Genomic DNA, 27,020 nt, shown 5'->3' with positions numbered 1-27,020 from the left:
ATAATGCCAAATTAATTTCATAAGGAAGATACTATATATTTCTTATGTTAACTCTGCAGATAATGTTTCTCCAAAAAGAATATCTTGCTTTCTCTTTGAGGAAGATAAGAAAAATGAGAAGTGGAACACTGTAGCCATCATAGTGTATGTATCAAAAAGATATTACTGCCAAATATGGTGACTTTGGAAATCTGGGAAAATCAATGGCCTAAATGAAGGCTGAAAACATTGTCCCCCATGTTGTCATCATCAAAAGCAATCTTTTCAAGTTTAGTGCAAACAGGCATTCCCTAGGACAGCACTGAGAAGCATGTACAGAACTCACCATGCAGGTGTTAAGACAGAGCCAATCAAAGTATTCCCAGGGTTGTCTGTGCCAAAAACACAATGGAAGTGCCATCCTAACTTTACGTACTCATATCATGACTTTTCTTTGGTAGAGTGTTTTTAATCTTTCAAAGGGTTTCAACATCTATAATTGTAATAGCCCCTTAATGCCATGGGATTCTTCTTGGTGACTGCCTGAGTGCGTGTATAATAAAATATTTGATCTCTTAGGCCAGTTTTTGAGAGTACTTTAGGTGTCTTCACATCAGATGAAGATGAATGTTGTATCAGAACTAGAATAAAAGTTCCTGCAATGGAATACATAAAGTCAAGGGCCATGTTTTGTTGACCCTTCATCTACTATATCTCTTATCATTATGGCTTAGATACAGGAGATAGTTGGAAAATATTTATTCATTTGAGTTTCTCCTACATGACCAGGTGAGACTGTATCCAAGCCGTCGAAATATACGCCAGATGAAAGTATACCATACACAACAATGAGCGGCATGTGATTGCCTTATTTCTCTTCAAACTTTATGCTCAATAAAAAACAAACAAACAAACTTCTTTGGTTAAAGCATCCTATACAGAGATATTCTCAAATTTTAGAGAGAACGAAGTTAACTATTTCCCATGGCCAGGAACGGTTAATGTAAGAAAAGCTTCCATAAAATGTATCAAAGAAAAGAGGAAGGTGACAGCAGCTCTTTAAATATTTAAGGACACCTTTTATGAGTTCAGTGTTTTCTCACAGCAATAATATTTGATCAGAATGCGAGAGGCTGGGTCCAATTTCTAGTTCCAACACTAGTGTGCAACAGAATTAAAAACCTTCCTGCTCTAACCTCTTTTTTGTTTCTTTGGGATACATGTTCATATTTACCAGAGAGAGTTTTTAAGAAAATAAACTTTAAAGATTTTAGGCTTTAAGCTTTAAGTGCCGTGTCTTGCTTCAGCCTCAAAAAACTTGACTGTCATTTCAATGGATTGTTCTCTTTTTTTGTTCTCCTACGGCAAGCCCAAGGGGAAAGTTAGTCACATCACTTCTGTCTTATGGATTAAAAATTGATACGTAGAAGTTAAATGACATGCCCAAGGTCAGTAAGATCATGCTAAAACCCAGAAACAGAATTTTCAGAAAGAAAATTTTCATCTTAGTTTGCTAGGCTATTCCGTTATCCTTGAAAATGCATTTATAGATATCAGTGCAGAAGTCTGAGGAAATTGGTGGGTCCTGGGTATTACATTACAGTATAATATAAATAAAGTCAAGAATGCCATTCAAAGTGAGTTTAGAGTAGTCAAAACACAGTTAAGAACCCCATTCTATGGCTTCCACAGCCAGATTCATTTTGGTATAGGCTCATCTTCCGAAACTTCATGCATCTTTAAGAGCATGAGGTTGAGGTTAAAAGGGCAGAGAGTTTTCACCATTAGTCATATCTGTGATCCAGAAGTTCTCAGGCACAGGTAAAAATTCATTCGTGTAAGCTAAGACTACAGGCTTCCCTCATAGCTCAGTTAGTAAAGAATCTGCCTGCAATGCAGGAGACCAAGGTTCGATTCCTGGGTTGGGAAGATCCCCTGGAGAAGGAAATGGCAACCCACTCCAGTATTTTGCTGGAGCAGCCCATGGACAGAGGAGCCTGACAGGCTACAGTCCATGGGGTCACAAGAGTTGGACATGACTTAGAAACATTAGGACAAGACTAATGTCCTAAGCAGTATCTTAGGACAAGACTATAAAGAGCAAACTTTGGTTGTGACAACTGCTTTATAAGCACTTTTTCCAGTTATGTAAGGGACTCTACCATGAGCCTTCAAATAAGTTCACTAGAATAGCTGCATCAAAGAGAAACACACTGTGTGTGAGTGTTGGGTATGTGTTCAATCACACAAATGATAAAAGTAAGGAAGAGGATGGAGAGAAGATCTAGAGACCAAAATAAAGGAAATGCATAGATGGATGGAAAGAAAGTAATGAGTAAGTAGGGAAAATTACAAAGGTTTAAACAGATGGGGGAAACATTAACTAGTCTACAGAGCTGCTGCTGCTACTAAGTCACTGCCGTTGTTTCTGACTCCATGTGACCCCATAGACGGCAGCCCACCAGGCTCCTCCATACCTGGGATTCTCCAGGCAAGAACACTGGAGTGGGCTGCCACTTCCTTCTCCAAGTCTACAGAGAATAAACCATAAAAACTATGTAAAATAAAAGTACTTCAGAAGAAGAAGGAAATCACTGCTATAGAAAAGATCTTCCGTAAATGACTTCCTGGAAATAATCAGATGAAAGAATATGATAATGATGGCTTAAAAAATTGTGTAAGGGCTGCAAAAATTCACTAAGAGGAGAAGAGAAGAAAAAGAGGTAAGAGTACCAGGATGTGGCCATTTAGTACAGCTTACAGCCACAAAAAGAAAAGGATTTAACTTTTCAAGAATAAATGGTAGTTACTAAAATTTGTGATTTTGAGGATTCTCCCTAAGCACCATCAAAAGGGAGCCCCTTCACTGGGCACCGTCTTCGCTGAGCCTGTTACTTCTCTGTTTGCTATACTGGTGGCTTGTTACCTGGTTCAAGAGATGACATTTCATATTTTCATGTAAAATCTCTGCTGTTTAAAAACAGGGACAAAAATATATTCACCACATATCCACCACCAATATTAAGTAAGTGGGTCATGTTTCTACAAAATTTCAAATCTCTGTGGACAATGCATCCTTTTTTTTTTTCTTTTAATAAGTCTCTACTTTTAATATATGTGACTTTTGTAATGAGATTTTTTTTTGGTCTGTTTCCCATTTGTAAGTAAGTATGCAAATTCCTCATTCATTTTTATTATGTCTTAGAAATAAGGAATTATAACTACTGTCAATATTAGTAAAACAAATCACATAGGAGGGTAGTCATTGAAAAGGTACACTCTCTCTCTCTTTATATATATGTATATATGTATGAAGATAGTTTCCATCTTTTAGAAAATATATCAACAAAGTGTTACTATTTTTCTCTACCCTTAATGAAAGGAGGAGGGAATTTTGTTAATATTACCCAGTAACACTACTTCTCAAAATGTACACACTTGTAACCATTTTATTACTGAGTTCTATAAACATGGAAACTGAAAAGGACCCATACCAAACATTTCAATTTGTGAACCAATGAGTTTCAAAGAGTTAGGCCACAATAAAAAAAAATAAAAGAAGAGAAAATATATGCCTGGAATCAGATTGCCCATGTTTGAACTTTGTTTGCATTGCTTACTAGCTGTTCAATTCTCTATGCCTTAGTTACTCATTGGGGCATAATGTTAATACTTTTTTCATAAGGTTCTCTGAGGATTGAATGTGCTAATATATGCAAGATCCTAGATAATTACTGTTATATACTACAGTTATGACCAACCTAGATAGCATATTGAAAAGCAGAGACATTACTTTGCCAACAAAGGTCTGTCTAGTCAAGGCTATGGTTTTTCCTGTGGTCATGTACGGATGTGAGAGTTGGACTGTGAAGAAAGCTGAGGGCTGAAGAATTGATGCTTTTGAACTGTGGTGTTGGAGAAGACTCTTGAGAGTCTCTTGGACTGCAAGGAGATCCAACCAGTCCATTCTGAAGGAGATCAGCCCTGGGATTTCTTTGGAAGGACTGATGCTGAGGCTGAAACTCCAGTACTTTGGCCACTTCATGCGAAGAGTTGACTCATTGGAAAAGACTCTGATGCTGGGAGGGATTGGGGGCAGGAGGAAAAGGGGACAACAGAGGATGAGATGGCTGGATGCCATCACTGACTCGATGGACGTGAGTCTGAGTGAACTCCGGGAGTTGGTGATGGACAGGGAGGCCTGGTGTGCTGCAATTCATGGGGTCGCAAAGAGTCGGACATGACTGAGCGACCGAACTGAACTGAACTGATAGTCAAGTGTTTGTTGCAACTTGATCCAAATGTTGCAAGCTAAGAAAATATGACCTTTGGCATAAACTTTTCTAATCTCTTTTATGACTCTAGTTTTTATATTTATGTATAACTTCCCTTTACTAAATAAAACATTGAACCTAGGAATCAGTATTCAACAGGAAAAAAAAAACAACCTTGCTTTTTACTGACTTCCACTGAACATATAAATGAAAGCTACTGTGCTCTGCCATTGGTTTGTTATTCTTCCCCATTGTGTCTTCCTGATTTTGGTAAAAGCCTAGGAGGATGTCAAACTAATTCCCATATCCGAGGGGTCTTCTCATACTGCACTATTCTGCAATGCACCTATCTCCATCTGACATAAAAATTCTGTCTAGCAAGGCCCCTGGTGGCTCAGATAGTAAAGAGTCTGCCTGCAGTGTGGGAGACCTGGGTTCAGTCCCTGGGTTGGGAAGAGCCCCTGGAGAAGGAAATGGTCACCTACTCCAGTATTCTTGCCTGGAAAATCCCAGGGACAGAGGAGCCTGGCAGGCTACAGTCCATGCGGTCACGAAGAGTCGGACATGACTGAGTGACTAACACACACACAGCACGGTCCAGTTCAAATCTCATTTCCTTTACAAAGATGTTCTAAGAGCATCCTCTTAGAAGACCAGGAGGTTTTTTGGTACCACACAAATGTGCTATCTTTGTTATAATTTTATTGTTTTTGGTTTTACTCTTCTAAATGGATTATAAATTACTATGGAAAAGGGCAACCTTCCTTTTTTATTGTTCTCCACAAGATATAGTAATACTTAAAAAAAGCTTATTGTCTCATCTTCTTAGTCACTAATACCAGACAGCATCATTCCTTATTCTTCCTCACTTTTTAAACTAAAGGTATGCAAGACAGGAAAAAAGACACAGCGGTGTATAACGGACTTTTGGACTCAGAGGGAGAGGGAGAGGGAGAGGGTGGGATGATTTGGGATAATGGCATTCTATCATGTATACTATCATGTAAGAATTGAATCGCCAGTCTATGTCTGACACAGGATACAGCATGCTTGGGGCTGGTGCATGGGGATGACCCAGAGAGATGTTATGGGGAGGGAGGTGGGAGGGGGGTTCATGTTTGGGAACACATGTAAGAATTAAAGATTTTTAAATTAAAAAAATAAAAAAATAAAAAATTAAAAAATAAACTAAAGGTAAAATTAACCAACCATTAATTCCATATATATATATGTATATATATATCAGAACATATGAACATATGTAATTTTAAAAATATATGTGAGAAAAGAGAATTAATGTGAAATATCATTGTGTGTAGGCACACAGAGAGTGATGCAAATTTCATAAATTATTAGCAGGGCTTGACACTAACTGGGGCAGTTTGTAAAGTAGATAATATTTGAAATCAATTTTTCCCCAAAGTAAATACAAATCTACCTTTAACCAGAGAGTGCTGCAGAGAAGCCCCAGTAGCAAATTTGGAATTAAGAGTGATCATCTGTCATGAGGCCTCCCATGGTTGACTTTGGATTCAAATATGAGCCTATGCTCTCCCAAATACCTTGGAGACCATTCCGGTCCTTTCTTCATTGACGGCTAAATGCCTTTAGCCATATTTGCAATGACATCCAATGTGACAAACAAAATACAAACCAGGTGTGGGCATACCATACTACAAGCAGAAGGTAAGAACGGGTCGTTCATATGATGTGAAGTGACCCATTTTCAGTGGAAATGTAAAAAAATACATCTATTTGATGCTGTTGAGAAGTCCAGGGAGTATTTGTTATTTCTGCCAAAAGAAAATGGTAGGAAAATTAAAATAACTGGAAAATAAGACGTCAAAGAGAAAGCTGAACTTCCATGACAATTTACCAAAGGACATTGTCAAGAACCTGAATGAATGGTTACCTAAATAAGAGTGGTTATATGTATACGTATAACTAATTCCCTTTGCTTACAACAGAAAATAACACAATATTGTAAAGCAACTATACTTCAATAAAATTAATTTTAAAATAAACAAATAAAATTTTATACTAATCTGCATAAATAAGAAGTTATCTACTATTGAATAAAAGTAAAATGGAAAGGAAAGAGTCCAAGAAGGCTCATAAAATATGTATTTATGACTACTACCTGAAACGAACCGAAAATAATGTGGCATTTAGAAATTACCAGTTAAGATAGTTTGCAAAACAATTATATAAATTCAAATATATATTGTTTCCTTAGCTTGGAAACTATTCCTAAAATCCTGATTTTTGCCAGGATAGCAAAATCAATTACTAACTAGAAAAATCTTTGTTTTTCCACCAAAGAGAGAATATTGAAGTTGGAATGGACCTGGGAGCTACCCAGTCCAGCTCTCTCACTTTAAGATGAGGAAAACAAAGCCTGAAAGCAACAGTGTCATCACCTAAGGAGAGTCCAGCCTCCTTGTGCTTTATCCCAGGGCTTTCAAATCGTTTCTTCCCTACACTGGTCTTATATGAAGCTTAAAAATTAGATCAAAGAACACTCAAAAGAAGTTCTAGGGAATAAAAATAACAAAGAAACTGAGGCACTGAGATGAGGTCCACCCATGCTCAAGAATTTACTATATGGAGATCTGAGTGACCGTGGTCTTTTCCTTTTCCTGAGGAAGCTTCAAGATCAGTAAATCCTGATAGCATGCACATGAGAGCAGGGCTGAGTCATGGTACAGCTCTTAGAGTAGTAGCTAAACTTGTTTTTTAAAACTCCACTTTACTGTATGTGCGTATGTGTGAGTGTGCATTTAAATATTTTTATTTTGTTTTTACTGTTTTCATTCTTTCTAACTCTGCTCGATAATTAATTTTCTTAAAAGGTCAATGTAAATTTCTCTTTCAGGACCAAATACAAAACATAGGTTTCATAGAATGATTTGCAAGCAGTCAAGCCACCAGAGAAATATGAATAAAAGCTGAATAACAGCCAAAGTTGAAGGAAGTGTGTTAGATACACTTTCAGCTTTATTTGGGTTCCACAAGCACAACAGAGTATAGGAGGCCACCTGGTGGTGAAATAAACCAATTAACCATTTAATGCTACACTGAAAAGCAAGCAAAATAGGCAGACTTTGGATTGTTACATAAGAAAAACTAGAACCTTGGGCAAAATAATGATAGTCAACATGTATTAGTGCAATAAAACAGACAGAAAACTGAATTGGAAAATCATTCAAATCTGTACAGTAACGTGTATTCCTAAAAATGTTGCTGTAATAGTTATTATTTATACCAGGGACTGGCAAACTTTGCCTGTGAAGAGCCAGAGAGTATTGCTGACTCAAACAAGTTGAGAGTTACGGGCACTGACACCCACACAGTCAAAATTCTGAGTATAACTACAGTGGACCCTCCCTGTCTGAGACTCAGCAACTCAATCAACTGCAGATCATGGACTTATTGTAGTTCTTATTTATTGAAAAATATCCATGCATAAGTGAATCCAGGCAGTTCAAACCCATGTCATTCAAGGGTAAACAGTTAAGGCATATGGGTTATTTGGTCACTGCTGAAACTACTCAACTTGCTATCTTTGTATAAATATAGCCACAAACAATTCATAAATGAATGTGCCTGTGTTCCAATAAAACTTTATTTTAAAAAACAGGCCATGGTCTGGATTTGACCTCCAGGCTGTAGTTTGTCACCCCCTGATTCTATACTATGTATTGGGCCCATACTATTTACTAAATAAGCACAAGGCTGAACCCCTTACATACATCATTGAATTCTAACAACCTTTCAAGGTGGGTGCTCTTCCCATTTCACAGGTTTAAAAACTGCAGCTTAAAAAGTTTAAATAATTTGGTGTAAAATGAACTCTGCTCCCTCTAACTTAGAAACGCTTTATGTAGGCTCCTCCTTTATATAGCCTCCTTTTCTCCATGATTGCTGATGCCTGTTCTGACTCTCCCTCCCGTTCATCAGAAGCTGCTTCTGGTTTCGCTCCATAGTGACTTTGCTCCTGTTTCTCTACCTCATGTTTCCTTGAAATGTTGTTTGTCTCTTCCATCTCTTTCTCCATCACTTCTGTTATGTTTAAAAGCTTTATGTCAGTTTTCATAACAACAGATGCAAGCAAGCATAAAAAAAGACAAAGCAATGTATTAAAAATAGATAGCCACATATACAACAATAAGCCAAGGAAACTGTCATACCATATACGTTCCAAATGGAAAGTGAGCCAAAAACAAGATGCTCACTCTTATATAAATAATACATTACACATCTACTGGGAGAAGAAGCAGCTCTGTCCTTAAATAGGAGGATAATTTTTTTGGGTCTATTTTTGTGTCATTTTCTTTTTCTTTTTCAATTCTTTTTTCCCCAGGTATACACTATAAGTCATACCATCTCAGACAGACCACATTCCACTTCCAAACCATCCATGAACTATTTTATTAACTATTAATAGGAGAGAGTTGAAAAACCCAATGTAGAAATCCACAGACATCATTAAAGTTCCTCAAATACATAGATTTACCAGCAGTCTCTCCATATTAGCATAATTTCCCCTACAAAAGAGGATGGAGGTGGTTTCAATTAGATGGAGTATAGACAAACTGAAATAAAAGACTTTTTAACTTAAAAAGAAAACTGCAGAAGATGAGAAAAGATATGCGACTATATTAGAAAACAGAAGAAATTTAATTACAGAGCAGGGATTCCAGCCGATTGGACAATAAATCCTCACGGAAGGGATTTACACTAGATGCAAGAAGACTTTCAGGGCAGGGAGAGTTGTTAAACATTTTAATGGAAGGTTGTGAATTCCCTCTGGAAAGATCTGTAATGGAGGACAAATTCTCTCCTATCTGGAATGGATAAAAAAACAATCTCTGAAAGAGAGGAAACGAAATGAAGGTCGTTTTGAGGTCACTTGCAGTCCTGAAACTCCAGGTAAAATTCTCACTTCCCATGGGTAAATAATGGTACAAAACCTCTAAAAGATTCACTTTGGAAGATTCAGGAGAAAACACTCATTAAGCGGGTGATTCAATTCACAAAATATTTTTCCAGTGTCAAATATTACCCAGCTCTGGGGAGACATCCACCCAGGAGGGCACAGGCCTGAGCAGCATTGTGGACAGGGAACACAATTATTCACTTCAGTTAATTTTTTAAACAAATCTTTGAGCTTCAACCAGCTTTCTGTAACTGTATTTCCTGAACTTGGTGAGCTCAAAAATCCTGCAAGAGCTGGCTGTCACATGAAATTTCTGGCATTATTCATGGTATCCTTGGATCTTTTTGTAAACAGAAAAGGCTCTGACAGTGTTTCCATACTTTATTTCCTTTTCAAACCCAAACTTGGATGAATGGAGCCTCTTAAACTATCATCAAAACACTGGTTATAAAATGCTGGCCAAATTTGAGGTCTTGTGCTATACTCCCTTGTTGCAGAGAAAGAATTCAATTAGCTCAACTCTAGCGATTCATTTATATTTAAGTTTTCATGAACGTGAAGATTTTTGCGGCTTACAAGAAAATTAGAGATTCACAGAATTGGTCTTTAGCGTTACCAGGCTGAAGAGAGTGAAGAGGCGAGAACAATCATACAGAGAAAGTGTTCTTCATGCATATTTTCAAATCTTACCATTCCCCAGCTGAGGAAAGCTTAGGAGGAAGGACAAAGTTCAATGGGAAGAGAGCAAACCCCAAAGGATATCAAGGTAGACACAAATGGGGGGCAGGAAGTGAATTCATCACAAATCTTTAACAAAATCTAATTTTAAACGGCACATCTTTGTAAGAATTAAAGATTTTAAAATTTAAAAAAATAAATAAATAAATAAATTTTTAAAAAAAGGCACATCTTTTAATCTTTGGCTTTATTGTTTAAAATCATAAAGCTTACAATTAATACCTAAATAAAAAGTATAAATGGCCATATATGAGAATTATTTTTTTAAATAATGAAGAATATAATTTTTTTTAAATACAACAGTGGGAGAAAGTTTCAAAATTCCATTTCAGCTTTCGCTCGATATTATAGCAGTGAAATGTAGTTTTTAAATTTTCCTATTCTGAATTAGCTTGCTATAGCTTTGAAAAGACGAATCAGTCCTTTAGTCTTTCTCCTTTCTTCACCCTCATTATGATGCACTTGGATTAAAGAGCTAGCCCAAGTCCAAATCTCTTATTATTTTTCTCACCCCTTCATGATTACATTTTTAGACACACAGTTGTCTGAAGTCAAACCAGATTTTATACAACGGAAGTGTCGGTAAACTCTCCTGCTAACGACAGAACAAGAACAAACTGTGCTGATATACTGCACATTGCAAACGATTGTTTATGTTCACCTACACCTACTGCTCTATTTTTGGGCTTCACGTTTGTATGGTTCATGTTATCCTCATACGTATGAACAATTATACTGAGATTGTCTGCATAATCGAGAATACATCATTGAACACTATGGTTCAAGGGGTTGGAAACTAGCCATTGAATTCGGGTGATTAATTGTACATTTTTGTACCATTTGTCTCAGACATGGATGTCACTGTCCTTTTTTCCCTCTCTCCCTCTTTTTCTCCCTGATACCAGCCTGGACAAATCTGAGTTCTCTGAGTATTAAGAACTGTCCTTAATGTACATGGGGCTTCCCTTGTGGCTCTTTTTCAAGGAGACAAAATTGGACTTTTCTATTGGGTTGCCCAGAAAAACTCATTCGGGTTTTTCTGTAATATCTTACAGAACTGAAAATTATGTAAATTATGAAATTTTTTATCACCTCAATATATAACATAAAGTGTTAGTCACTCAGTTGTGCCGGACGCTTTGTGACTCCATGGACTGCAGCCCACCGGGCTCCTCTGTCCACGGGATTCTCCAGGCAAGAATACTGGAGTGGGTTGCCATTTCCTTCTCCAATAATATAAAAGGAGGCCATAAAGTTTTAGACTCAACTAGCACAACATGAAAATAGGATTGCCTTCTTGAAAAATTAATGAGTTGATACCATAGCTCTGATCAATAGAACCTAATTAATAGATTATTAAATGCCTTATTGTTAAAATGTTTCCCACCATATATTTATTGAATTTCTATTCTGTGCGAGGTACTATGCTAGGCATTGGAGATATATCAATAAACAACACAGACATGAATACTGCCCTTGGAGTGTGAAATCTAATAAAAATTATAATCATTCATTCTCAAATTTGGTCCACAAAGTCTAAATCTACCATATTATTTAAAATGTTATTTAATTAATAAAAAGTACTCATGGCTAAATTAATCTCAAGGAGGCCTCTCGCAGGGAGGCACCTGTGAATATTGAAAGGGATAATTTCATTGTAATGAAGGTAGCAAAATTCAGTATGCCAAGATTTATAACACAGAAATGAGCTCCAGACTGAAACTTGGCATATATGAAAGGATTTGTATAGTTATTTATATATGCACAATTATGTCTTGGGATAGCCAGTATGTCTGGTCAAAGGAATCTGACTTTATCTAGACTCAGTCCTGAAGAAAGATTATTTTAATTCAAGTTAATACTTGGTATCTGTGTGCATAAGCATAAACACACATAAATGTGCATGCATAACTAGGTGTGTGTGTCTCTCTTGCATAGATTTCCTAGTTTCAATGGCTAAGTTGAGATGACAAGGGGAATATCACAAGTCTTTTTTATGCAAATATCTATGAGCATATGGAATCAACCACTTAGGAAGCAGCCGAAATAGTAAGTTCAGTTGAGTTTCAGGGGTGTATAGATATCCTTCTGGAGAAAGGTGAAGCTTTGTGGCCTGAGAAATTTCAGAAGGAAAATTTAAGTCAACCCCAAAAGCAGTAAGGATTTTAGTCTGGAAGACTCTTCCCTAGCTTTAGAATAAGAAAACGTGTGTATGTGCATTGTGTCTTATGTAAACGAATCAAGATTCAGCGGGAAGACCACTCTTCCCTCTTGGCTTAGTCCAGTGTGCCTCATTAGGGACAGAGTGTCACAGAAGTGCCTATTTTAAGAATGTATGAGCTTCACAAATGCCCACATTATTAAAAATATGCTTAAGAATGCCCTTGCTTCTGAGAAGTGAACTTGCTTCCTTGACAGGACGGGAAGGTAGTTTATCTGCAAATGATATGCCTCTAGAACACCTCTCCAAGGGGACACTTCTTCAGTGACTCCCTTTCCAATACTAGGATCCATGAGGTTAAATCTTTCTAGGGTCATGATACCTTTAATCTCTTTCCCACAATGATTTATTTTCAGCCTTAGCTTTCCTGAAACTGACAAAATACAGGAGGCTCTGTGAGGCAAAACATAGCACGCCTCCCTAGGATGCTGAGGTGTTTAAGAAAGGTTGATGAGTGGCTAAAGAACCAGCCCATTTTCTCTGCAGATATACCATCTAAATATTGAGGACTTTCTTCTTTCTATCTTAGCACAAAAAGCTTATAGAGAGGGAGGAAACAATGTTCTTGCAAGAATTTTACCTGTTGTAGAGAAGAGGATATAGGGCAACAGTGGGCAGGCAAGCAGTATACGAAAGAAAGACTACGGGCATTAGAACTACCCAAATTGGGATCAAACCCTGACTTCTTTACTTATTTCTTGTGGTAGTTACTAGTTCAGTTCAACAAATATTTCTAGTTTTCTTCCTTCCAGCATATAGTGGGGGTGAATTTCCCCATCCAGTTTGGAATAAGGTGGAGCCATGCAATTAGTTCAAGCCAATGATTTTGAGAGGAAGTGATATGTGTTTCTTTCAAGGAGAAGATTGATACCCAGAATGAGACCCTCCAGAAGTCTCTTTCCTCTTTGCCACATTGAGGGAATATATAAGAGGATGACTAGTCCATCAGTCTGAGTCCTGGAGTTAGTAAACAATATCAAGAATAGCCCATAACTCACTTGTGATGGACACGTAATATGTAATGAAAAATTAATCTTTGCAGGTTTAAACCTTTGAGATTTGGGGGCTGTTGGTTATCTCAGCAAACCCTAGCCTATCCTGACTAAGAAACTAGTTCTGTTATTTTAGACTAACCAGTTAACCTCTCTGTATTTCAAGCTCAGAGTACATGAAGTGGGGACAATAATTCAAGATCATCATTAGTATTAAATACAATAATGTGCATACGGCAAGTATTAAATACAATAATGTGCACAGGGCACTGACACGGTCTAATATTAAGATTTGGCCAATGTTCTTTTTTTTTTTGTCCCACTATCCTACTCCTACCTCCTATCTCTCTCTCTCTCTCTCTCTCTCTCTCTCACACACACACACACACACACACACACACACACACACTTCCCTTCTTATCAAATGGTGAAGTAGATAGCATCTGTCCTTGGTTCCTTTTCCAGATTTCTTCTCTCTACCCACTTTTCACTCTATTTTCCCTTCTCAGTGTCTTTCCATTTAAACTAGATGACAAAATTAGCATTGAATTCAATAGTATTCTCCGCCTGCCCATACACTGCTGCTGCTGCTGCTGCTGCTAAGTCGCTTCAGTCATGTTTGACTCTCTGCAACTCCATAGACGGCAGCCCACCAGGCTCCCTCGCCCCTGGGATTCTCCAGGCAAGAACACTGGAGTGGGTTGCCATTAGAGTACATTCTTTTTTACTGTAAAGAAATGAGTCTTAACGATGGGCTTTAAGGCAGTGCGGATATTTAGTAATGGAGATAAGATAGTTTGGACTGGGGATACCTAATACTCTAAAAATTATGAAAGTGAAAGTGTTAGTCACTCAGCCTTGTCTTTATGAGTCAAGTCTTCACTCAGTCATAACTTCTTGCAACCGCATGGACTGTATCCACCCGGCTCCTCTGTCCATGGGATTCAGGCAAGAATACTGGAGTGGGTTGCCATGCCTTTCTTCAGGTGATCTTCCTGACCCAGGGGTTGAACCCAGGTCTCCCGCATCAAAGGCAGACTCTTTATCACCTGAGCCACCTGGGAAGCCCTTTTAGAACACTGGAGTGGGTTGCCATGCCCTTCTCCAGGGGATCTTCCCCACCCAGGGATCAAACCTGTGTCTCTTCCATCTCCTGCACTGGCAAGCAGGTTCCTTACCACTAGCATCACCTGGGAAGACTTTACCATAAAGACATGAATCTCAAGGATGGGATTTAAGGCAGTGTGGACATTTAGTAATGGGGATAAGATAGTTGGGATGGGGAATACCTAATAGTCTAAAAATTATGTCCCTTGGACAACCACACATCTACTTCTTTCCAAAGTTAGACATGGTAGTAAAACAAGGACAAGAAGGAAGGAGGTTTAAAAAAAAGAAGAAAGAAGTTAACAAGTTTGTTTGTGAAAGCACTATGGCTGAACTTTGCCTGCCCCCTGCTCCACCCACAGCTGGCAATCACCAGTCTACTGTGACAGCTACCAGGACTTCTTTTGAAGTAACCAAAACATTATTTAGCTACCTTTCCAGTATGGTTCAGTGGTAAAGAATCTATCTGCATGCAAGAGATGCAGGTTTGATCCCTGGGTCAGGAAGATGCCCTGGAGAAGTGAATGGCTATGGCACCCCACTCCAGTACTCTTGCCTGGAAAATCCCATGGATGGAGGAGCCTGGTGGGCTGCAGTCCATGGGGTCGCGAAGAGTTGGGCACGACTGAGCAACTTCACTTTCGCTTTTCACTTTCATGCACTGGAGAAGGAAATGGCAACCCACTCCGGTGTTCTTGCCTGGAGAATCCCAGGGACAGTGGGCTGCTGTCTCTGGGGTCGCACAGAGTTGGACACGACTGAAGTGACTTAGCAGCAGCAACCCATCCAGTATTCTTCCCTGGGAGATCCCATGAAGAGGAGCCTGGCAGGATACAGTCCATGGGGTAGTAAAAAGTCAGACATGACTTAGCAACTAAACAACAGCAACAAGAAGCCTCATCTCCCAGCTTTAGGAATATACGCATGAAATCCTAACAAACTGTAAAACTCAGAATGATAATAAAGATAAAATATTTGGCTTTAATAGCATACATATCATATACTTCCTTGTAGTTATGGTTACCATAACCAATGGCTTCTTGATGTAATTATATGGGACATTAAACCTAACATTTATCCTTTTTATATTAAGACCCTTTTGCCAATGCCAATAAAAGATGTCAATGTCATAAAATAGTAAAAACAGTATTTGGTTTTTATCTTTTAATTTGGCAATTTGGGAGGGACAAAATAAATAACCCCCAGTTCTTACCACAGTTGTCTGTAAAGTTTAATCACACAACATACAACTTTTTTCCTAGCGTCAAACCAGATTAGCCTAAATATGAATAGAACCACTAAAGATAAGCAATTTAAAAATAGGAAATACTAAGAAGTAGGTGAGGGACATTTCCCTTAACTCATTGACTTGAAACATATATTTATATAGTATTGAGCAGTTCAGGAGCCAAAGACAACAGTAAACCAAACATCTTTTCTTATTAGGAATGTAAATGTTCCTCTTATTCATTTCTATAAAAAACTAGGAAGAAATCTACAACATGTAGAGTTAAAGCCAAATCTCGCAGCTTAACAGAGGTGGGGATTCATGTCTAATTAAGTAAAAGTCATTTTTCAAAAGTTAAAGGCTGAAATTTTTGCAATTTAATCCAAAATTTTATTAGCAAACTTAAAGGATTATTCTGATTGCAATTAATAAAAAGCTCCCAAACAGGTCAACTCATTTAAGTGCTATCTGTAATCATTTGTATTTTAACATGATGGTTATTACTTATTACCCTGAAACCAAGAAGCACAATGAGATATTGATTACTTTTAACCTTTAGAGCCAAGGATTCAGGAAAGGTTAGAGTAGGGGAACATTCTTCCTTTCTTGGCTGGCAATGTATAGCCTTCAGGAGAATTCAAATGATTCCCATTGCCCAAGTAGATCCAAGATTAGTTTATTCCCTGGGCTGACAAGAAATGATGATGCTTTTAAAAATAACACCCAGCAGTATTGGGTGAAGTGTTACATTTATATAACCAATGGCCTCAAGATGTGCTTCACATCACAGCAAGTCTCAGGCTGTTAACCCTTTACCAAGATTTGTTTATCCAAGTATTTTGTTGGATATTAAAAGTAATAGTTTTAATTGGAATAGACTCATCTCATTAAACCAAGTTCTCTGGTAGTTTCCAAAAAGCTGAACACAATCACTAGCCACTGCTGATCACTAGCATTTCTTTTTGTTTTCATTTTCCATGACAACATTTAAAAATAATTTTCACATTGTGCCACTGAGAAGCAGTGAGTTCTAGGTAAGGCCCAGAAAAATTATGGGCAAGGGAAACATAACTGCTATGTGTTAGATTAATTTGCAGAACACTTGGCATTATTATTGCCAAGTCGTCAAATTGTTCCAAGTTGTTCCGGAAGGTTGTTATTAATAGTATGTTTTCTGAGGAAAGTTCTGTCTACTTTTGGAACTGCATTTCTGTTGCCAAGGAAACTCCTTTAAGCACAGTTTTCTAGGAGCACACTGCTGCTTTTGTTTGCCAGTGTCCTATTCATATCATCTAAGTAAGCGTTTTACATGCTCCAGCCTTCAGTCCCAAATGTTGAAGTTTTAGCCCATTTAAGTTGCTTTTTCAAACATAGCTAATGCTGGCTATGATTGCCCTCTCTCTTCCTCCCCCTACACTCTACACCCTCCACCCAAAGTCCCCTCTCCCCTCCTTCTTCCCATTCTCCCTCCAACACGCCCAAATCTTACTATTCAAGGTATATTTTTTAAAAACAGTTACATTAAGAAAGATAGTTTTCACAAGTTTTTGATAAATTAACTTCAATTTGAATAATAATTCATAGATTGTAGCATGAGTCCTTCAAGTGTTAATTATCTTTTCACTCTGAAATTAATGTAGTCATTTCCTACTGACTCCTCTACCCCGTTTATTGAAGTGCTGAGGAAAACATGTCATTGAGTCCTGAGCCAGCCCTGTTGTTGTGATTAAGCGTGGTCACATGGCCCATCTCTGCCAAAAGGAGGGCCCTGAGAAAAGGTGACAAAGACAGTGATTTCCTGTCAGCAGAGAGTACGACAGGGCTGTCTAGAAGTGATGCAAATGAGGGGAACTTTCCCCACGGCTTGTTTGATCCACTCTAGGCCAGAGCAGGCCAGGCCAGGGAGAGAGGGAGCAGTACAATACAGCTGAGGCTGCCCAGAGAGCCAACGCACCTTCCGGACAGTAGCTCACCCGCCAGAGACAAAAACTGCTGGCGGGGCTTCCTTCCTTGCCCCTCTGCACACAGAGCCAGCTATTTCTTGGCATATTATTCTCTTAACATCCTTCTTTTTTTTCTCCCCCTTTAAAAAAGCAGTGCAAATAGGTATTATAAGCTCTAGCATAAACAGTGTTTCATATATTGTTCAGAAACCACATCCATCTACTTTTTATTCTAACATTTTCAGGATAAGTTTTGCCCTCTCTAAAAAAAAAGAAAAAGAAAAAAAAAATATATATATACATATATGTATATTCAAGTATTCAAAGTATTCAAAGCAAACACTGATTCATCAAAGCCCAAATTAATATGACAGCAAATCTAAGGACTTTTTGAACTTTATAAAAATGGAACAACAAATTCACTTCTAGGCAGCAGTGGAGACAGCCTAGGTTTTTCCATTCTGATTGCTTTAAAAATGATTAGATAATGTTTTTTGCAATATTATAATGATTTTAAGCATATTCTTCTTATCTTAATGGAGTTTTAATCTAACATACAATTAAGCTCTACAATTAATCTACTGGGAAAGAGGTAAAAAATTATCATTAGGTTCTTGTGCCTGATATACCTGGTACATTTTTACCTTGACTGCTTCACTAACTAGTAATTTGCTTCCTTTGAACAATCAAGGTAGAAAATTTGGATATTGAAATTCCAATATAAAGCCTAATTAACAGAATTTAATTTTTTGACGAGTACTTCTATTCTGTACACCAACACATAGGTTAAAAAAAAAAGTTAATGGACTTTCTTCTATTTTAAGCCTAGTTACTGTGACCTGGACCATGAACCAGCCTACCATTACATTTTTAAGAGCTCAAGTTCAGGCATAAAGGTCTCAAGCCACATTCAAAATTATACAAATCAATATAATCTGGAACAAAATGAAAGAGAACTATTGTAGAGAGCTGAATTTACAAAACACAGGACAAGCATGATTAACCAGTTTTCTATGATCGGTTCATAGCTATGACAACATCATTTTGGCATCAATAGTTATAAAAACAAAATAAGTCAACTATGTCCCATTTTTCTTCTTTTACACTGTATTTCTTATTCCCTAGAATTTCTTATCCCATTCCATACACATGGTTATTTTAAAAGTCACATTGGTTGTCTTATAATAAATACACATCTAAATCCTCTAAAGTAACTTTCTCCTTTTAAAATTTACCCCTTTCTCTTGTCTGGCTTTTTTTCCCTCTGGGAAAAAAAAAAATTCATTTTTCAGTGTTTTGGTTTTTAAAAGCTTGTTTGTATCTGATTTTTTAGCATTTTTTTACCTATTCATTTGTCTACCTATGATTGTAATTTACTCCTCTACTCTTTTTCTCCTTTGGTTAACTTTGTATTAACTGATTTCAACTGTTTTTCTATCTCTTCAATGTTTACATTTCTTTCTCATTTTACAAATAACCTCTTCTTTTCCAGTATATAATACTGATGTCCTTTCATTAATTCCATCTGGCCAAACTATCTTTGAAAAAAGCCACTTATGGATGAGAGCTGTGCTCAAAGTCTCCAAGCATTACCTGGCAACAGAGTCAGAGTAAACATAACTAACTTACTTGTCAGAAGTATTATGTCTACCTGTAAGAAATAATTGTGGCTAGTTATTCCTCTATTGTACCATTTTAATCCCTTATATTAAAAAAAATCCTAACAGAAGATATTTTCATTTCTAAGTATCAAAATAAACTTAATTTCTCCAAGGAAATATAATGTTTTTTTTAATGGAAAATGTAAATTTATCATCTGAGCATATTTCCCTCTTTGCTTTCACTACCAGGAAACCCATAAAAACTTTTAGGATCTTAAGTAGTTGTGTAGGACTTTATAGTCTATGTGACTACATATTAACTCTTCTCACAGAAACAGAATCCAGCCTACATATATTTTCCCAGTTCTGATTTGTACTTATATATTAAACATATTTTTATTATTTTCCTGTGAAGTCTTATGCTATGCTAAGTCACTTCAGTCGTGTTCGACTCTTTGCAATCCTATGGACTGTAGCCCACCAGGTTCCTCTTTCAATGGACTCTCTAGGCAAGAATACTGGAGTGGATTGCCATGCCCTCCTTCAGGGGAATCTTCCTGACCCAGGGATTGAAACCATGTCTCCTGCGGCTCCTACACTGCAGGTGGATTCTTCACCACTGAACCACATGGGAAGCCCGTGAAGTCTTATAAACAACCCCAAAGCAATAACAAAATAAAAATTACTATGTTTAGTGAGCACTGTATTATATAGAATGAATGAGTTTTCCTTTTTCACACAGAACATATTTTTTATAATACTTACACCAATGGAGAAAGATATAGGACACTTGGATTTTTCCCACAAAAGCAGAAAACACAAATAACTAACTGCCTAAATTAAGTACAACATCTTCAGTGTAAATTCCCTGAAAGCATATACATCTTGGTTGAAGTGTCAGTATTATATTATTTTTAAGCTAGAAGAGTTATTTTTAACCCCTTAGAAGTAATATAATCTAATCTTTTACTGATGTGGAATAGCTAACGCATTCACTCAAGGCACAAATCTCTAAATATAGTATTTTAGTGAGCTTCATACTATCTGAGGGCTTCCCTGGTGGCTTAGAAGGTAAAGAATCTGCCTGCAGTGCAGGAGACCCAGGTTCAAATCCTGAGTCGGGAAAATCCCCTGGAGAAGGGCATGGCAACCCACTCCAGTATTCTTGCTGGGAGAATTCCATGGACAGAGGGGCCTGGTGGGCTACAGTCCATGGCGTCACAGCGAGTTGGACAAGACTGAGCGACTAACACTTTCAGTTTCATATTATCTGAAAACAGCTCTTGTTCAACAATAACTATAAACACCAGCCCATAACTCCTGAATCTGGCTCTTGGAATTAACCCTTCATCTCTGAAACATGCAGCATGACTAGGGGCTCTGTCACCTGTGCTCTGTAAGTAGCAGAGACGGCAGTGCTCTGGGCCCTAGAATGAAGCCGCTGCAGGGCACAGCCTCGCGACCCTCCAGGACTGGCTGCCTCTGCTGCGGACAGCAGCAACAGGCCCAGCTGGCTCCAACTCTCCCATTGTGGAGATGCTTCCAGGTCACTCAGTTTATAAAATGTACAGGATGGGGGAGGAGCTGTCCTGAGCTTCTCTGAGCCCACGAATAATGCCACCTTTGATCTGTAGGAATGGAAAATAAAGCTTTTCCTTGGCAAGTGGGTTTTAAATATTTCTCCATTAATAGTTAATGCACATGCAGACCAGCAGAGTGACAGCTCCCTGTGATTAGGAATTCTGGCTTCGTAATGCTAGTCCAAATAGGAGCTGAACTTTCAAAATCACGGTGTTACTTTTGACAAATTAAATTGTCCTACTTAGGAAGGTAGGAGGAATGAAGAGAAAGAAAGTGAGAGAGTGGGAGTAAATTCTCCTTGGAGGTGATTCTCAGATTGAGGAAGAAAGAAATGAGAAAAGACTACCTTTGTGTTTTCTAAGCTGATGATACTGCCATTGTTTATTAGAAAACAGCTTCAGAAGATCCCCATGCTGACGCTGAGCCAGACCAAGAAGGGGAAAGGACAGACATTGGGAGCATGTCTCACTATCTCCAAACAAAGAAGAAAATATATTTAAGGGAGTGGTCACTTTTTAACAAGAATCAGGTCGTTCTTAGGGCCCAGCAATTTAAAACTAATCAGAAAGAAAATGATTTTAAGTTTCTAACAATCTGAAAATATCAAGAAATTTTTTAAACAGATAATCCACTTTATAGCCCATTGTAATATTAAGGATCTACATTATGTGAGATTGCATCAGTGTATTCTTTGCCTTTCAAAACTAATTCTTTCCCCTTCAAAGTTCCTTGAGCATTCTGGTGTTTTAGGGTAACCAAGATATTACAAAACCTGCTCCACTCAGGAGGTCTGCTGAATGAATTGTCTGGTCTTTATCTGAAGTTCCATATCTAGGAGTCACATGATTTTCCAGCAGAGACAAGAATATAAAGTAAAGTCAGGAAGGTTGTACCTAATGCTGAAAATGTTAATTTAAAAAAATAAATAAATAAAACAACTTCCTACTCTCTGACTACCATCTTACTATATTCCTCTAAAGTAACCGTTACAAAGGTGATCTTCAGGGATCAACCTAGGACTGAGCAATGCAGAACTGGGGTGTGAGCATGCCTCTCCATGCCAGGAAATCAGATGAATGATGAAATAGAGAGAGCCCTACTCCTCACCAGGGAGAGGAGGACAAAAGTCTCAAATTCTATGATAACAGGAATAACTGTCCTGATCTACAGTTCCTGGGAATGTACCGTAACCTAGTTGAAGTCTCTCTTAAAAGCTGTTCACTGTCATTCTTTTCATTAATAGCAGGGATAGTGAATTTCAATATCATCCTTAATTGTTATAACTCAACAATTATTAGTTCAATATCAATTATATAAGATGCTTTGTTAAATAACATAAAGAATACCAGTGGAAAGCATTTTTCTCAGTTATACAAGCATTTTATCAAACGAACATGACATAGACAAGCTGAGATAGATGAAAATTCTGTGAAAACAGTTGGGTGTCCTATTGAGTCGTCATGATGATTGGAGGAACACGAATCACAAATACCCTGTAGTGGAAGGAACACACCTACAAATGAATTTTTTTGTCCCAAATGCCGATGGTGCCCCTGGTGAAAAAGGCTGATGACATGTTGGTAATTTTTAGGGCCAACAAATTTTAAGATTAAAAATGAATAAGGTAGATTCAAATGGTATCAAAAGCCTAGAAAGGTCTGGGGACCAACTGAAAAGCTTTAGTCCTTTAGGGGTCTCGGTGATCCACTGGCTCCAAATCTCACTTTCCCAAGGCACTAGTTGAATTGATTCCTAGAAAAGCAGATTAGAAAGAGAAATGGGACACTGGAAACGACCTAACCTGAGAATCCCTGGGGATTCTTGGCAAAGGTCTGAAATTAATTTCCTGCCATCAGTTTTTCTAACTCAGCAGCCACCCCAATTTCTAAATGAGTCCTTCATCAATATCCTCAAGACTGTTTTGGAGATTTCTAAACTTCTGGAATAATTTGGGAGCTTATATAAAGAGAGACACTCCATAAACCTGTAGCATTGCCTTTGGTTTCTAACCTAATCTGTAATTTGTTTATAAGCCAAATGCAAAATTAGTGCGAGTCTAGTGAGCTTAGATATACTGACACGAGTCACAAATGAAGAACCCCAGTACCAAAATGTTTGGAAAAGTACTATACTCCAGAAGTACTGAGTGGGAGGAATAATGGCCTTCAATATGCCAGAATAGAAATTCGCAGGCAGAGCACTTAACAAGGAAACCACAAGCAAAAGAAGACTGCACTTTTTGTTCAGTGATTTCCTATTAATTGTGATGTAAATTATATGAATGCGATTTTGACAAAGAAAAGCACTGTTTCTAAAAAAATAGTGGTTTATGTGCAAAATACAAAATGCATCAAGAAAAAGAACTTTAGCATCATGGATGCAGTAAACTCTGAGATAATGGCTTATGATTAGATAACTTTCATATTATTATATTTTTATTTTTTACCTAGACTTTTAATGCTTGAGTCTTTGGGATAAAGCAAATATTAACAAACAATTAATATAGATTTACAGGCATCTTTCATATGCAAGTCTTGATTCTGGCATGAGATACAAAATCATCTCACTTTGGTTACATTAGGTTGAAATTGTTATCCTAACAATATGTGCTGCCAAACGATGGTAGCTTTGTGCCTACTGTGGACAGCTATCCATACAGGAAACAGCTAGCAGTCAACAAACTTGATTAATGTTGGGCAGAATTCTTTAGGAAGTAAAATATCACCGTTTGCTGAGTCCCTAGGGAGCTTATATCTTCTGTTAACTAAGATGATTCCCAGGGGACACAAATTAAAGTCTACCACACCCTTGAAAATAAATATGTCTCTTTAGAGGAAGTAAAAGTTAAAATAATATATTATAGAAAGGTAATTTAAAATGATAAAAAATTGGAGAAGAAAGAAGACAACTTCTATTTGACCTTGAATGTACTTCTTATTCTATAAGAAATTTTAAAAAGCTAGAGGGTAGTTGTTTCTTGTCATTATACTGTTGCTGATTCTGTGGTTAGTTATTAATTTTATTTTTTATGATTCACAATCTGCTCTTTGAAATATGCCATATGCTCAAAGCAATTCAAGGATGACAACTGTCAGAATTACTCCAATAAAAATTGCCTAAATGAGGAAGATTTACTGCAGTCTGATATTTCAGCAGAAAGTCCCTCTACCCTCCCCAACTGCTTTTTCAGACACTGTGAATATTGCAACCATTTTTTCAAGTCAAACTCACATGACTGTTTTGCAAGAACTTCTAAGACAATTTAAGTAGAATCAGTGAAACACAGTAGGCTAAGGGTGAATTAACAGACATGGAAAACAATATAAATAGTTATTAGATGGATTGCCTGCAATCAATATGTGAGTTCCAAGCCAGTTTTCTTAAATCACACGCAAATGCATTGACTTAATATGACAACGTCTGTGCTATGTAACACTAATAAACATTAAATTGGACAAGCCCTGTATCCTGGAAGCAGCAAGCCAATCGGAAGGCTTTTCTTTTTTTTTTTTTTAATCTCTGGAAATTGAGGGGTGGACAGAATCCACCTGAGTGCTCCAATCACAATACATTTTGTTAAATGTTACCAGTCTATTTATCCTTCATTTTGTTTCAGTCTATTTATTAATGCAGTTTCATTTATTGCTATTCATCTTGAAGATAAATCTTTGTCCTTCTATAGAATTACACCAAATAGAATGTGATAAAGGGAACTTTCTTGCAATTATGATGTCGGTGCAGTCTGTCAGCACACAGGGGATGGAAATGAGTTTGGGGACAGGGAAGGGAATTCTAATAGACACCATGATACATACAATGAACGCAAAAGATATCCTGAGAGAGTGAAAGACTTGTCAGGCTAATCAGATCTTCCCCAGCAAGGTAAAGGCAAGAAGGGTAGCTCTAACCTTGTAAAGATGCTGCTGCTGCTCCTCTGACATCATCAGGTCGTGGCTGTCCATCACGAGGGACTCCATGTCAATCAGCCAATCCCAGAGCTCCTGATATTCTGAATCAAAGTCCAGAAGCCTGAAGATAAGGCACAAAATGTATTATGCATAAATACAGTGTAGTTGTTAAAAATCTCATATTAGAATAATATATTCTTGAAAACCTATGATGTTCCTGGGTGATACCTGTAAAAAGAGGAGGAAAAATTCTCGGTGTGGTTACACAGTGGGCCAGATAGGAACTCAAGCTTTTGACATAGCCATTTTCTTAGATTTTGAAAACATAACATGTAATTCTGATGCTTGTACCTGAGACATATTATGGCTATTTCCATTCGCTCACCCTTTCTGAGGATTTGCAGCATTTGAACAAAATGAACTATGTCCTTGAAAAAGAGCATTGCCATTTTTAACAGACTGAGACATGGAGGGTCAGTGCCTTGGGAAGGTTACCCGGTCCAGAATCTGTGGTACAAACAGCACTCTCAACATTCAAACCTCTTTTTCTCTTTGACTAGATTTTCCATGGATACTGCATGCATCCTAATATATTCATGATTAAGAATACTAATCCAGCTAATTTCTCTATATGATCACTATATACTACCATATTCAAAATATTATTTTCACTGGGAAATGACTCAATCATTTATCTGTCCCTCTGCTGTCTATCTGCCTATCTCTGCAAACGTATATCCTACGTTTATTGTCATGGATGAGTAGCCAGCATTTCAGTTTAACACTCAGAGATAGGCTTGAGTGACTCTGGTAAGCCAGTGAGAACCAGGGGCAGATCCAGTATTAGACAGGTGTTCCCCACAGACATGTAGGAAACAAAGGTAAGGACAGGAAGTCAAAACAATGAATCTCTGAATAGCCAGCAATCATTAAAATTCAAAGGAGGATCACTATGGTTTTCAACAAAATAAATCATTAGAATAAGGAGCTTAAAAGGATTAATGTGATTCTCTATTGAAAGCCTGGTGAATAAGTAAAGCTCAGATTCTTCTAAAACACTGTGATCAGAAAATGAAAGTGCAGAATGAAAAAAAAAAAAACTATGACTTTGTCCTTCTCCCCAAAATCATCCCTCTAAAAGAAATCTGCAAGTCTTGTCAAACTCTGAGCAAAACCCTATCAGTACTAATGGAGCAGCAGCCTCAGGCATGAATCTGAACTTATCACGTGGGCGTCTTATTACCGCCTTGTCCCTGTCTTTATACATGAAATGACTGCTTTCCAAAAAAGTGAACATCTGCTTTTCATAACTTACAATTTAATCTTAATAGATCTGTCAAAAAATTAAGGTATATCTAGTGATGGAGTCTAGACCTAGAATCGTCTATTTTAATTACTTTGCCATAATTATAAAGTTTTTTGATTAGAACCATAAGCACCCAGGCCAAGGCTTATCATTGGCTAACACGTAGAATGAATTAATAAATGTTTAGTGAATGTCAATGATGGATATAATTGATATAAACAAACCTTCAGTAAGGCTAAGGTGGTCTAGAGCTGTGCTTTCAAACTTTACTGTGCATATGGCGTTGCTGAGAGTCTTGTTGAAATGCAGATATTGACTCAGTACTTTTAGGGTTGGGTCTGAGACTCTTTGAAGTAAGTGTTGGCAACTGGCAACCCTGCTGCTCCTAGATCACGCTTTGAGTAGTAAAGACTTACTTACAAGCATACATGAAATCTGAAATAGTATCCCATTTCAAAATACTAACGAACAAGCAAAAACCACTGCAACAGGAACCAATAAACCGTTAGGCTTTTTAAAATTTCATTCTGTGAGTGATTGATAAGGAATGACTAATAAGCAATTGCTCACACAGCAGGCACAATTACTTAGAAATATCTCCTGAATTATGTTTACTGTTTCTCTCTCCTTGTACCCTCTCACATTTTGACCACAAAGACAGGGGAAAGGTGGCATGCCACCCCCCAAATTAGGAAAGTATAATCCTAATACTCATATAGGTGAGAATATCCAAGAGAATATTAAAAGCAAAAGATAAAGGAAGGGAAAGGCTCCTCGCTTCCATCTCAGTGGACTTGGAGAATAAGAATGAAATAAAGGCAAGAGGAGCAGGTGCTCAGATGTGTGTCCCTCTCTCTCTTGGCTTAAGACCTAAAGGGAAAGCCAAAAGCACCAGGAAGCTTTTCCTGCTACATAGTCTGGGAGATTGCCTTAAACAATGCCCTCACAATAACCTGAGGTGGGGATGCTGCAGACTTGTGGTCAGGACTCTCTTTGCTACTCTGTTCTCTTCCCCTTCCCCCATGATGAGACTGTTCTCTCATCCTCCCATGAGGTTTCTGGGAGTTCAGGTGAACTTGACGGAGGCATTACCATGGCAACAGAGACACAATGACCTCTAAGGAGAGCCAGGGGGGCCTCTGAAGCCAGACCTCAGAGAGCTGGCTGGGCCAGTGAAGACTGAGATGAAGCTTAGTCAGCAGG

General features: G+C 37.7%; 1 protein-coding gene across 1 annotated transcript in view; it reads right to left on the bottom strand.

Moving 5' to 3' along the window:
• AKAP6 (A-kinase anchoring protein 6) overlaps positions 1-27,020 on the bottom strand; it is a 385,542-nt gene that overhangs the window by 88,059 nt on the left and 270,463 nt on the right. The window contains exon 8 of the mRNA XM_068991494.1: positions 24,512-24,632. Within this exon, the coding sequence (XP_068847595.1) occupies positions 24,512-24,632 (121 nt within the window). The remainder of the gene's footprint in view (positions 1-24,511; positions 24,633-27,020) is intronic.

The sequence above is a fragment of the Capricornis sumatraensis genome, chromosome 19 (genome assembly GCF_032405125.1).
Source record: "Capricornis sumatraensis isolate serow.1 chromosome 19, serow.2, whole genome shotgun sequence".
Classification (NCBI taxonomy): domain Eukaryota; kingdom Metazoa; phylum Chordata; class Mammalia; order Artiodactyla; family Bovidae; genus Capricornis; species Capricornis sumatraensis.
The sequence above is the reverse complement of the archived record's forward strand: the minus strand, read 5'-3'. Positions and strand labels throughout refer to the sequence as shown.